Source organism: Panthera onca, chromosome C2 (assembly GCF_046562875.1).
Source record: "Panthera onca isolate mPanOnc1 chromosome C2, mPanOnc1 haplotype 2, whole genome shotgun sequence".
NCBI lineage: Eukaryota > Metazoa > Chordata > Mammalia > Carnivora > Felidae > Panthera > Panthera onca.
In genome coordinates, this window is record NC_138347.1 from 136,758,526 (window position 1) to 136,772,889 (window position 14,364).

A 14,364-nucleotide genomic window follows, 5' to 3' on the forward strand; every position below is an offset into this window, starting at 1 on the left:
ATATGTATACATATACATATATGTATGTATATATGTATACATATATACACATATATATGTATATGTATACATATATATGTGTATATATGTATTTGTAGCTCATTGACTACAAATGAAAAAAAAGGAGATAAATGTTTAGTCATAGAGGGTGATTAAATTATGTCACAATAACAAGAATACACTCTGCATGCATTTTAGATGTTGGCTATTAAGAATATACAGCAATATAAAATTATTTTATGTTAAGTGAGAAAGCAGGGTATAAAATAGGATTGCATGGTGATTAAAGCTATGTCAACATTTACACAGGAAGCTACACTAGAAAGAAATACATTAAAAAGATAATAATGGTTGAATTTTGGTGACAGGATTATGGGTGATTTTATTTTGCCAATTTTCTGTAATATAATTTCATTACTTCTATCACTGTGATTAAATGAACAAGGTTTCTTTTGAGAACCGTGAAGTATAACACTACTATTTAATAACATTAAAATTAATAAATTATTGTTTTGCTAAGACTAAAAACAATAAACATTAAATTCTTAAACTCCATTTGCTTTTAAAACTGTTTCCTGTACTATAGAAACACCGAGCCATATAAATTTCTGGAGAAGAGTGACACTCTGTGGAGAAACAATAGATGAAATATAAAGTAATTCATCTCTTATATCTCCATTAACTTCCCCTTGGTTCAAAAAGGGGGAAAAAAGAACAATATGGATAAAGTCAGAATAAATCAATGGCAGTTTAAGGGCCATAATTTGAACAAATAAGGCTGACATTCTAAAAACCACCTCCAAAGGGCATAATTAGGAACATGTAGGGATGAAGTGGGTAAGGATTATAAATCACAGAGCTTACTCCTTTCACCCTAAAAGTGCCTAGATTATGTTTCTGGGAGAACTATGAAGTATCTGTTAGCAGCCATGTCTGTCGGAATATCCTTAACTTCAGCATCATTGCACAACCTCACAGCATTCACTAAACAACTCAGAATAAAGGCCTCCGTGTGAATTTTCACACACACACACACACACACACACACACACACACTCCCATCATCTGAAAATTCTGATTCTTCAAACCAAAGATCGTAAACAGAATATAGATAGAGGTAGCTTTACAGAGGAAATACATCCCTTAAAAGTTGAGTGTAAACCAAATTTACATTAAAATATAAAACTGAGATACCTTAAATTGTAAACATGCTAAACTCCAAAATTATAATAGACATCACACTGTAGAATGAAGAGGTGAGTTCTTTTTAAAATCCAGCAAACCAGGGGCACCTGGGTGCCTCAGTTGGTTAACTGTCCTACTTTGGCTCAGGTCATGATCTCATGGTTTGTGAGTTCAAGTCCCTGCATCAGGCTCTGCACTAACAGTGTGGAGCTTGCTTGGGATTCTCTCTCCCTCTCTCTGCCCCTCCCCTACTCTCACCCCCTCTCTCTCTGATTTATATATTAAAATAAACTTTTAAAAATCCAGCAAACCAAAGCAATGAAGAATCTCTCTATTGCTTTTGCAATAATTAAGTTTTAAAATACAAGAAATATGATCAAATAAAGCATTGTTCCATCAATGATGTCTCCTTGGGGGTAGAGACAAGTTGGAGGAAAATGATCCCTGCATGTTACCTGCTTTTACAAATTCAGTGTTTGTTTGTTTGTTTTTTTAATTTAGATATAATTGACACATAACACTGCATTCATTTTGGTTGTATTCAGTGTATATTTCTAGGACTATCCCACCAAATCATTGATAAATATGTCCTTGTTAATAACCTAAAGGCTCTGCTCTAGGACATTCTTAAGGACCACATTGCTGTTGTGTTTATTTTAGATCTTTTATAAATTGATAACAGCTTTACATTTCTAAGCTTTCAAAAATGGATAAACCACATTTTGTTATCTCCCTTTAGGCATTAATTTCTATATTTAATTCATATATCTATAATCCTTAATAATCCTTAAATAATGGTTTAACTACTTTAATATTAACATGTTAACAAATGTTTGCTATATGGGTTCTTCTGTACTCTAAAGAAAACTATTTCATATGGGTTTAGTATATAATATTACAAGAATTTGTTTTGGGTTTATGTTTTACCATTATTGCTTTGAATAATTCAAGTATCAGAAACTCATAATAAAAAAGTAGACGAGGAATGGAAATCAGTATTTCAGGCCTGTGATCACAGAGTCCAGTGCCTATAAACCTGGTGTGGGGGTTAGAGGCAGCCTCTGGAGCCACGCTGCCTGGGTTTCATTTCTACCCCTAGTACTTCTTAGCTGCATGATATTGGGTACACGATTTAATTTCTTTGTACCACAGATTCTTCATCTGCGAAATTGAAAGGATAAAAATTATAACACACCTACCTCAAAGAGTTGTTGGAAAAATTAAATTAATAATATGTAAAGTACTTAGCACCTTGCCTCTAACATAGGGAGCTGCTATCACAGGGGCCACACAGACGAATGAGCCAGGCAGGTTGAGTATCTGTGGGCATGCAAACTTTGTATGCACACTGAGGCCCATGGAGACTTGGATGGCCAGTGTCTCCTTTAAAGAGGGCAGAGGGCAAAACAAATCTACTTCCACAACTGGTGTGCAGAAGTACAGGCACGATGTACTGGGTTCCTGTGGTTGCTGTAACAAATTCCCATAAACTGGTGGCCTTAAATGACAAAACATTCTCCCACAATTCCAGGAGGCCAAAAGTTAGAAACCAAGGTGTCAGCAAAGCTACATTCTCTCCAAAGGCTCTAGGGGACAATCTATTCATTGCCTCTTCCAACATCTGGAGGCAAATATCATTCTTTGGCCTTTCTTGGCTTGAGGCCACATCACTCCAATCTCCCCCATCTTCACATCACCTCTTCTCTATGTGTCTTGTCCTCTTCTGTCTCAAATCTCCCTCTGCCTTCCCTTATAAGGACACTTGTCATTGGATTTAGGAACCACCCAGATAATCCAAAAATGACCTCTTCATCTCAAGATCCTTAACTTAATTACACTTCCAAAGACCCTTTTCTCACATAAGGTAACACTCATAGGTTCTAGGAATTAGAATATGAACAATGTCTTTTTGAGGGGCCACCATTCAAGCCACTATATCAGTATTTCCAATCTTATGGTTTTTTAAGCATAGGAGGAAATATGAATTATTATCAGTAATCTCCCAATGCTTAAGTGTTAACCTATATATAAAACATAACACAGAAAATGAAAAATTAAGGAACTTTATTTTAATTTTCTAGGCAAGTAGTTCTATCTAGAATTCAGGCATAAAAAGGTCACAGTTTGCAAGAATTAAGTCAGATACTCAGGTGCCCAAATAACTATGAAACAAAACTGAATGATAAATAACAATTCAGTTATATATGATATGACCATCTTATAGAGATATGAAAGCCCACATCTTTAAGAAACATGAATAGGGTTGATTCTATAGATTAAAAATACGTCTTCAGATTTGCTTGCAAAGGCATGAAATAACCATAGAATGATACACATACACACACACATACAGTATCATGGTTATCTCTGGGAGAACTGGGAAGTTTGGAAGACATATCACTGCATATCTTTTTCTATTAATTTTATGTTTGAACAATATCAATGCATTGCACCTCTTCAAAAAATAAATTTAATCAACATACTATTCTTTAAGTACATGTTCCATGATATTTAACACGTGTTTCAGGATACAATATAATTAAACTTACATTTGTAGTTCATGGAGCCAATATAAAGTTTTTGCCATGGCTCGTCCATCATTAAAATGTGGTGTTGGGACCCCATACAAGTTAAACCTATGGAAACTTGATGGGTTATACTTTCGGTTCTTTGCTTCTCCTATGATAAAAAAGAGGAAGCAACACAAATAACCTTATCTTGCAAGAAGCACATTATGCTCTCACTGACAATGAAAATGAGAGTGGGAACCAAATGGAATTGTAACAGTGCCAGGATTGCACAGATTTGGCAACAGAGGACAAGCATCCTCCCACGTGAGCTGGGAGACTGGTGGAACAAGAGTCCCTTGTCTTCATATCTGGAAAGTAAGTACAGAAATGATGTAGGAGAAAGACATATGAATGATGAAAAATCCAGGCCCCATTAACGTTGCAGAAATCTTGAAGATCAGGGGAGGTACTGCCGTGCTTTGGGATCCCAAGATTCCCTTTCCACTGTGCTAAGATTTGAGAGCCTGGTGTTTTGTACTTGCTGATTTGATGAGACCATCAGAACATTGCAACCCTCACATTTCATTGTATTCACTTATCTCATATTAGAAACTGAAGCCTGAGAACCCAACAGGGAGCTTTTTATAATTAAGATCTAATACTGTACTTTTTTCATGTCATAATGTGGTGTTAGTCTTCTAGATAAAAGTCTTCTAGATAAGGTGTTAGTCTTTCTAGATAAAACTAGAGATCAGCTAAAAGGTTAAAAAAAGGATGGAGATTCAGCCCCACCAGTAATCCAAACAATGTAAATAAAAACAATAATGTGAAATCATAATTTGTCTCTCAGGTAAAAATAAAGAAGATTGGCAATGCTCACTGTTAAGGAGGATGGGAAGTGGAAACTCTAATACACTATGGGTGTGCGGGCAAACTGGGGCACCTATTTTGGTGTATGTTTTGGCTTTCAGAGTTAATATTTCAAATGTTCATAAATCTAGGAATATATCCTAAAAACATCACATTCACAAAGATATATAAGCAATATATTTTGTGATACTGAAAAATACAATATAGATACTGATATGGAAAAACAACTACAGTGTTACATTAAATGGGGGGGGAAGCAAGTAGAAAAAAGCATATATAGTGGGGAAATAAAACACACATATATACTCGTATGTGAATGCACAAAAAAAAGCATCTATGAAAGTATCATCTGTGAAAGACTGGGAATTGTGGGAGATTTTCTTTGTATTTTATAAAAGAAATATGTATTATTTCCGTAATGACTAAAGTTAAGTGTATTTGAAAGATGTTATATATTTATTGTTATTGAATGGTGCCCTTCACATATTATTTTTTAAATATTTATTTATTTATTTTTGAGAGAGAAAGAGAGAGAGAGTGCATGTGTGCAAATGGGGGAAGGGGAGAGAGAGAGGGAGACAGAGAATCCTAAGGGGCTCCGTGACTCAGGGCTCAAACTCATAAACCATAAGATTATGACCTGAGCCGAAATCAAGTCAGATGCTTAACTGACTGAGCCACCCAGGCACTCCATTTTTTTTTTGACATATTATTTTAAATAAAAAATGTTTAATGTATATACATTAAAGTTCCCCAAAAGCATGGAGAATATTACGCCGTTTAACTAAAGATAGATGGCTTAGTGCATGCAGGTTAAAAAGATGTTCAAGATATAAACTGTAGTTATCTCTGGCTAATGGGATTTCAAGGTTACATTTACTTTCTCTTCCAATTTTTTTGAGATATTTAGGTATGTATGTATGTATGTATTTGTTTTAATATTTATTTATGCAATATGTACCCCCCAGTGTTGGGTGCAAACTCATGACCCTGAGATCAAGATTCACATGTTTTTCCAATCAAGCCAGCCAGGCACCCCAAAGATTCAATTTTTTTTTTAGTAATCTCTATACCCAGTGTGGGGCTCAAACTTAAAACCCCAAGATCAAGTGTCACATGTTCTACCAACTGAGCCAGCCAGGTGCCCCCCATTTTTTGAGATTTTTAAATTCTCTACAATTATTATATATTTTTTATTTTTTAATGTTTATTTATTTTGAGAGAGAGAGTGTATGTGTATCTGGCATCAGGGAAGGGGTAGAGAGAGAGGAAGAGAGAGAATCCCAAGTAGGCTCTGTGCTGTCAGCACAGAGCCCAACATGGGGCTCAATCTCACGAACCATCCTGAGTTACCCAGGCACCCTGGATTTTACACCTTTTCAAGAGGCCAATGAAACTTCCATAAAAAACAGCACATGGGGGCACCCAGGTAGCTCAGTTGGTTAAGCGTCCGACTCTCAATTTCGACTCAGGTCACGATCTCATGGTCCTGAGATCAAGCTCCACCTCGGGCTCCACACTGGGTATGGAACCTGCTTAAGATTCTCTCTCTCTTTCTCTCTCTCTCTCTCTCTCTCTCTCTCTCTCTCTCCCACTCTCTCCACCTCACCCCCCTCAAAAAAATTAAATTAAAAAAATTTTTAAATCATCAAATGAAAGTAATGTCAGTCATTTTATAGTCCATTAGAGCTCTTCTAAATATAAAAAAAAAATCTATGCTCATTTTCCTCTAATTGCTAAATATATATAAGGTATCTAGTTACAAGTTGTCTGTATTATGTTGTACGTACATATATGTATATATGTTTGATGACAATTAAAAGTGCTGGATTTTATTGTGCAATACATGCTCAGCTTTTTCAAAAAATGAATAAAGTATTTTCACAAAAAGGGGGAAAGGGAAGGAGGAATAAGAGGAGGGAGGCCTGGAGGGAGGAGAGGAAGAAAAGGAGGGAGGGAGAGAGCCAGGGAAGTAGAAGGGGTACCCACGACCGAGTGAGGGAAGCAGTGGCGTGAGAGTGGGAAGGCAGAAATCATCTCAGGACTGGATGTGTTAAAGTGTAGGGAATCAGCAGAGATTGGCCATGAAAGAAGAGAATGACAGATTCCAGACAGTGGAGCAATGAGAATAGGAAACAGGCCCAGCTACCAACAGAATTAGGAGGAAGAGCACAGAGAGGGACTATGGTATGAGAGGGTGGTAGAGGAGAAAAAGTAAAGAAATAAGAGAAAGCAAGGGAGAGAGGGGCCTTGCGCTGCAGTAAAGAGCAAGCCTTGCTTCTAGCTCATGAAGACTGAGTTCATGAATCAATCACATATAATCCATCAGCTTTCTCGGGACATATGTCACAGTCTGATTCTGTCTTCTATTAATTTCATCAAGATTCCACTTAGCACCAACATGCCAACAATTAAGCTGTATTTCACAGCACTCTAAATATCTAATGCCTTTTAGTTGTGCTATAGAATAGTTCTAGTGATATGCTACATCAGACAAGATCACATCATAATAGTAGGAGTAGGAGTGGGAATAGGAGTGGGAGTAGAAGTCGGAGTAGGAGTAGGAGTAGTAATTGAGCCCCTTCTATGTTCCAGGCACTATGCTAAGCATTTTGCAGGCACTCCCCTAATCCTCACAATATTATCATCTCCATTTAAGAGATTAGAATAGACGATGGTAGGATAATTAAAATATCCAAGATTTAGAGACAGTAAATGGATAAGCTAGCACTTGAACCTGTGCTATCTGATTCAAAAAACTGTGCACTTGACCATCACCCAATCTAAATACTTAGAATAATCCTGACCTTTGAATAAGAACAGTATTTTTTTAAACCTAAAACTACCATGTAACCTTTCTAAGATATTTTTTCCTTTTAATAATACATACATTTCTACAATTTAATATACAAAATGTATAAGTATATGTGTACCTAGCTATCAGGGGTTATGACCTTATGATTAATAAGTTATTATTTACTGATCACTTATTATATGCCAGGCATTTAACCTCATAATCTTTATTCCTCTCCACAAATCTGAGAATCCTATATGCTCAGGCCTATTTTACACTGGAGGGCACTTACCCACATAATAATCATTGTGAGAAACAATATACAGATCATGTCCTTCTTTTCCTTCTTTACATACTTCTTCATAGGGTTTTGGTGGATTCACTACATCTCTAGCAGATAATTCTAAAGGAAGAATTGATGAAATCAGGTTTAAGGTAATTTCCATCTATTTATAACATATTTAAATTGACTAGAACAAATGACAAATGAGGTATGCCAATGGCATAGGCTACATGGGCACTCTGAGAGAACACAAATGAAGATTTAGCAAGAAAAACAGGGCACAGACTACACACAAATAGTGAAGAATACCAGAAAGTGGGTCAACTCAGAATAATCCTGTAAGGCAGTACTTTTTGTCTCATAGATGAATTATTACAGCTATGAATAGACATATGCAAGTTTTAGAACATTCTATTATGTATTTAAATGTGGTATACCTTGACAGTACTTTCACATTGAATGGTGTAATCCTAGATAGCAGTTATGATATAATAATTATAATGTTGTAATGCCATGCCTACATAAATACAATTTTTAAATACTAGTATAAAGGAAAAAGATCATCTATCCTAAAATACATTTTTTTCAAGCCTCAAATTTTGCCTAATTTTAACTTTAGATCTGATATGATGAAGTGTAGATTTTGCAGATTTTTCATCCCAAGAGAGAGGCATAATTTATTTCCAGAGTGGGTGTTACTATGTTAAGGAAAATAATCTATTGGCCCTTTGGGTGAAAACAAAGGTAGGGTTCCTGAGATAGAGCCTTAATGGGTGCAGAAAAACAAAGAGAACCAAACTTCTTTGCGGGATAAAGAAAAATGTAATTTGAGGTCTCCTGTGGTAAGATTCCTGGAGAAAGAGAAGAGACCTGAAAAGGAGAGGAGGGAATAAATGTGAAATGGGTGTAAGGAAAAGCACCCAACAACATGGCAGGAGGCTGGGGCTTCAGAAGAAACAATGACCTGTGACCAATTCCATTTTAACTTATTGTTTGTTGAAAGATGTGCTCCACTCCTCTCAAAAGAAGAGTGAAGTTCTTCTCTACACACTGCCTACATTTGGTTAATACACGGTTGACACTGTGGATCTGCACGGATGGAGTGTGGTACACAGCACTGGTCAAACTTACTTGTTCTGTGGTCTGTTTCATAAAAAGCTAAGAGTTATGAGCACATCAGAAGCATCGGTGGAAATAAAACACACAAATGGATGTCCATAGAGAAGGGATTGCAGACTTCATAGCTGGCTCCAATATTAACTTTCTTGAATCTCTCTCCTGTTTTTATATCATCTCTCGCTGAATCTGCCTCCAAAACCTGAAATTTTACTGCTTGGTACACATAAACTCTAAGGATTCTGGGTCTGAGACTAATTTTCTTGCTATGATCCCATCTTTCATTCTGAATCATCATTTGTACCACCACCAAATGCCATGTCAACAAGATATTCAATTCCATTTTCTAAGAATTCTTTCTCTTTCTTTTTTTTTAGAAGACTCATTTTATCATCCAGCTCCCCACCGTTTTTTTTTTATTACCTCTGACGACTGCTGTCCCAAATGTCGTATGGAGTACATCCAGGCCTTTAGGTAATCCTGGCGTTTGATCATGAGATTTTCCTAATGGTGCCCTTTGATTGCTTAAATATACTGATTCCTTTTTATCTTTAATTTTCTGTTGAAATGTTGTAATGGGCTGTGGATTTATCAATACCTTTGCCTAAAGAAATCATATAAAGCACAGATGTAACAACAACCAAAAGCAAAAATCTGAAAACTGAAACTAATCAATAACTGGGAAGAAGAGAATATGATTATGGAAAAACATTTCATTGTCCTTGCCTTTGCTCATCTTCAAATGAACTGTCAGAATTGGAGCTATGAAGCTGAACCATGCCTACACATGAACCTCCAAGGAGGCTCTAAGGTTTACGAAGAGAGCTCCGTGGTTACTTGACTCAGAGTCTAGAAGTGTGGGAACGACAAGTGCAAGAGCCACGAGGCTGCCACAAGCTCTCTCCAGATATGTAGATGAGGTGTTCTGAATCTGGACTGCCCAGTCAACATTCAGCCTGCTCCCTGCAACGTATACACAAGCACTATGCAGTGCCTCAACGTGGTATCACCCAGCCTTCATCCTCTCTGTGTTCTAACAAAGCCCAACAGCATTTCTCTCTACTCCGAGAGAATGGAGAGCAACTTGGCTCTTAATTATCTGAGGGGAGAATGTGTAGTTTGTGGCTCAGACCATTAATATCTTGTGTCTTGGCTGTTGCTGCTTGGATTTTTTCACTACTCAAGAGTATGAGAGGGAAGGAAACTGGAACCGATGATTTCGTTAATACCTCATTTGTGCAATTTCACTTTGGGAAGTTAATAACATACAGGGAAAAAAGGAAAAGACGTTACCGGTATTGAAGTTTTAGATCTTATTCCATGTGTCAAATAAGGTGCGATTTGGGGATCATTTGCTCTGCCATAAAATACCCTTTCAGCTCCAGCAGGTGGATATCTATAGTTGAAAAATTTTTTTGCCTCAGGTGGAGTAATTAGCTACAGTGAGACAAGAAAATGAAACTAAGTAGTTTTGAAAATATTAGCAAGATTAATCTATACCAATCAGTGAACACCCCCCCTTCATTGCATGAGTAGAGTAACTATAGACCCAAATAATGAAACTTCCTAACATGTGTTTGTTTTATAGAAATAAACATCATATTTTAAAATTTATATTAGAAAACAACCAGGAAGTATTCAGGTTAGAAAGCATAACATAAATGACTATTTTCTATAGAAATAAACGGTATTTTCAATAGTTTTTGTAGAGCTGGAAATTTTAAGCCTGAATTTTTACTTCCTTGGACAAAATCAATAAAAGGACTCAAAATACAGTAAATAATCAAAATTGACCACATTAAGTTTATACAACTTTCATTAAGAAATGTTGGGAGTTATCTAATGCTCACAAAAATCCATATTGAAAATGCTCACCCTGGGAAGTTTTTCAGTCAAACAGGTTGCAACTCTGTCTCCAATAGGAATAACTTTCCCTGCCTAAGGGGAAAAAGAAAATAAATAGTTGGCCATGTCAGTGTAGAGGTGGAGCATTTTAAACAATGGCATTTCTTTCAAATTTGGGCTATGCTTCTAATGCTACAAAGTTACTTTCAACTATTTAACACAATTAAGAAAAAAAATAAGAAATATAGCAAATCTACAGTAATCCTGATATATAACATAATAAATATTAATTGCTAAATATACCATTACATATATTATACCCACATATAGTTTTATATATACATACACACACACATACACACACACACATAGTGGTAGTATTGTCAGTGATCCTTCCAGTTATGGGATCTCTGTGAATATGCTGAGGGATTCAACTTTTAGAAATAATGTTTATCAATTGCATGATATAATCAGTACAATGAGAGTACAGCTGCATTCAAACTAAGCTCAAGAAAAAGTATTAGGTACTTCTGAATGTGTGTGGTATGTTTGCATTTGAGTGTATTTCTACCAACACCCAACTTTTGGCATATGCAACTATGTCATTCCTGGCCAAGCTCCTTCAGTGAATGGCCCCAATGCACTTGGTTTTGTTCACTTAATTCTAACTTGGTTCTTACCTGTTCTTCCTTTGCCCAAGACAAAGATTATAATTATTTATTCCCAGAGATACACTTTTTATCTATTTCTCCTTTGTCATTTCAAGGCAGCTGATAGTTATTTGTGCAAAGCATAAGTTTCTTTTTAAAAAAATTAGAGAAAGAAACTTCCCATAAAGAGTGTTCTGGGTCTTTGGAGGGTCATGGAGGAATCAGGATGGAGAAAAGCAGAAAGATTGAGAGTTGGGTGGATGGATAAATGTGTAGATGTTGGCAAGGGGATAGATAGATTAAATAAATGGATAGCTGGATAAAAATATAAATAGATACATGGATATAGATGGGTATGTGAAAGCTTTTTATTATGTTAAGTGTTGAGTACAGAATTCCTCTTAGGAGGAGAACCATCAAGATTTAAGACAGTATCTTGACAACATCTCTGGGTATAAAAAAGGAAGCCCACAGACATGGGCAGACAGAGAATTTAATTGCTTTGCTAAAAAACAGAAGAGCGGCGCTTGGGTGTCTCAGTAGGTTTCATATCCAACTCGATTTGGGCTCAAGTCATGATCCCAGAGTGGTGGGATTGAGCCCCATGTCAAGCTCCACGCTGAGCATGGAGCCTGCTTGAGATATTCTCTCTCTCTCTCTCTCTCTCTCTCTCTCTCCGCCCCCCCCCCCGTCCTTCCCCTGCTTATTCTCTAAAATAAAATAAAAAAAAATTAATGTGAAAAAATATGAACTATTGATGGGCTAGACTAAGGAAGGATTAAAGGAAATGACAATATTGAGGAGAAGGTGGGAAAGGCCTTCAACAAGTGAGAGGCCAGGAGGACCAATACAAGAAATTGGCCAGTGAGAAGCTTTAATGCCAAATCTTAAGTAAATTCAATTTTTTAAAAGTCTTTAACACATGCTTATTTATTTATTTATTTATTTATTTATTTATTTGAGAGATAGAGAGAGCATGAGTGGGGGAGAAGGGCAGAGAGAGAGCGAGAATCTTAGCAGGGCTCCATCTCACAACTCTGAGATCATGACCTGAGCCGAAATCAAGAAAAGGACGTTCAACAGACTGAGCCACCCAGTCATTCCAAGTAAATTATATTCATACAACTACATTACGTGAGAACACTGTGTGAAAAAAGGGAAAGAGACTGTGTTGTAAATTGGGCTAAAGCAGCATACAGAAAAGGGAGGACACATACAAGTGATTTTTAATTCAGCTAAAAAATTGTAAGAAACCTCAGAGATATCAAGGAACATAAAGTCTCTCCTGCTATACCTGTTATAGGTGCTCCAGCCATTCTTTTAAATATTCAATGGAAAGATAGCCTCATGAGGCTGAAGAATATGGGAATACTCCCACAGCTAATTATGTGGGTGACAGATAGTTACAGAGATAGAAGCAAGGATGGATTGATTGATGGATCAATCAGCCCATGGCCTGATACAGAATTCTACCTGTCCTTCATACCGGCTTCCCTTCCAAGTGTTTGACAGTAGATATTCTAGGTTTTCATCATTGTAAACATTTTGTGGGCAGAAATGCCCTTGGGATTCCTCATAGAGTTGCCTACATGAAAAGCAATTTGATTGCAAATCAGTAGCTATGAGTAGGTTGATGTCCTCATGCCATTTGACTGGGGACACAAAAATGGAAGCCATTATGTCTGATTTCTATCTAGTGTCATATAATAAGTCTGAGAAGTCTCCTCCACCCCACCTCAGTCATGGATCTCTCTTTTTACTTCAGTTGTTCTCAAGGATGTCTGTCCATCGCTTTGAGGTATGAAAGGCAGCAGAATAAAGATTATTCTGAGCTGACCATTCTAAGAAACAGCAGTTGAGAAAGAAGCTCTGCAAACAAGAATAGAAGTGACCCTTTCATAAGGGATATTTATGTTTTACAAAGGAAATCATTTGTAAATGTGTCTCCCTCCCAGTACCAGGAAGAAAAGGATGGCTCTAAGACTCCACTCTTATCAACAGGGAAACACTGACTTAAATCTGCATGACAAACATAACCCTTGTTTACTCTATTTTTCTTGGCAACCTCCCACAGCTGGACTTCCCTTTGTCCCAACACCTTTCTTTTGTTTTTAACTTAAGATGGTGTTTAAGGAGGTGGCTTGAGCTATCTTGGGGAGTTACTCAGTTTTTCTGGGTATCTCTCATGTATGCATGAGGTATACATATTTTAAAAAACTTGTTTTTCTCTTGCTAATCTGTTTTTTATGGCAGGGAGTCTCAGCCAAGAACTCAGAAGAGTAGAGAGAAAATTATTTTTCCTCCCCTAAATTTTCTCCATCAAGCCCCACAACAAAAATATTCTTTCCTTCATAGCCTACACCTGAATTTGGCTATCCCAAACATAGGCCCCAAGTTTGGTGAAAATTTATTGTGTCATTTTTCATGTGGTCCACTAAGAGACAATAAAATTGTGTTTTATTTACATAGACATAAACAAGCTCGGAGCCTGGAGCTTGGTTCAGGTTCTGTTTTAGGTTCTGTGTCTCCTTCTCTCTCTACCCCTCCCCTGCTCACACTCTGTCTCTCACTCTCAAAAATAAACATTTAAAAAAATTATATATACGTAAACACACTAAATATGTAAAAACAGGCAAATGGTTCAATAAATTATGGAATCTTCAAATGACATACTATTGTGGGGCACCTGGGTGGCTCAGTCGGCTAAGCACCTGACTTTGGCTCAGGTCATGATCTTGCAGTTTGAGAGTTCAAGACCCCCATTGGACTGTCTGCTGTCAGCACAGAGCCTGATTCCAGCCTGTCTGCCCCTCCCCTGCTGGAGTGTTTTTTTTTTTTTCTCTCTCTCTCTCTTTCTCAAAAATAAATAAAACATTTAAAAAAATAATATACTATTGTATAATCATTTAAAATGATGGATATAAATAATTTTGAATAGTATAAAAATGTTCATGACATAATGTGAATTAAAACAAAGATGTAAATTTGTACGGATACATACGGATACACACAGGCAGCTCTTTCTGCCCACAGGTCCCATCCCCATGCTTTAATAAAACCACCTTTTCTGCACCAAAAAGAAAACAAACAAACAAACAACCAAAATACACA

At 36.7% G+C, this 14,364-nt stretch overlaps 1 protein-coding gene across 2 annotated transcripts in view; it reads right to left on the reverse strand.

The window, feature by feature from the left end:
• Window positions 1-14,364, reverse strand: part of EFHB (EF-hand domain family member B) — a 48,743-nt gene that overhangs the window by 19,427 nt on the left and 14,952 nt on the right. The window contains exons 2-6 of one of the 2 annotated variants that reach the window (XM_078432396.2): window positions 10,634-10,696; window positions 10,052-10,195; window positions 9,182-9,362; window positions 7,652-7,762; window positions 3,735-3,864 (exon numbers count right to left, since the gene is read on the reverse strand). In XM_078432396.2, coding sequence (XP_078288522.2) covers window positions 3,735-3,864; window positions 7,652-7,762; window positions 9,182-9,362; window positions 10,052-10,195; window positions 10,634-10,696 — 629 coding nt within the window. The remainder of the gene's footprint in view (window positions 1-3,734; window positions 3,865-7,651; window positions 7,763-9,181; window positions 9,363-10,051; window positions 10,196-10,633; window positions 10,697-14,364) is intronic. The other variant, XM_078432397.2, reaches the window with a different exon arrangement.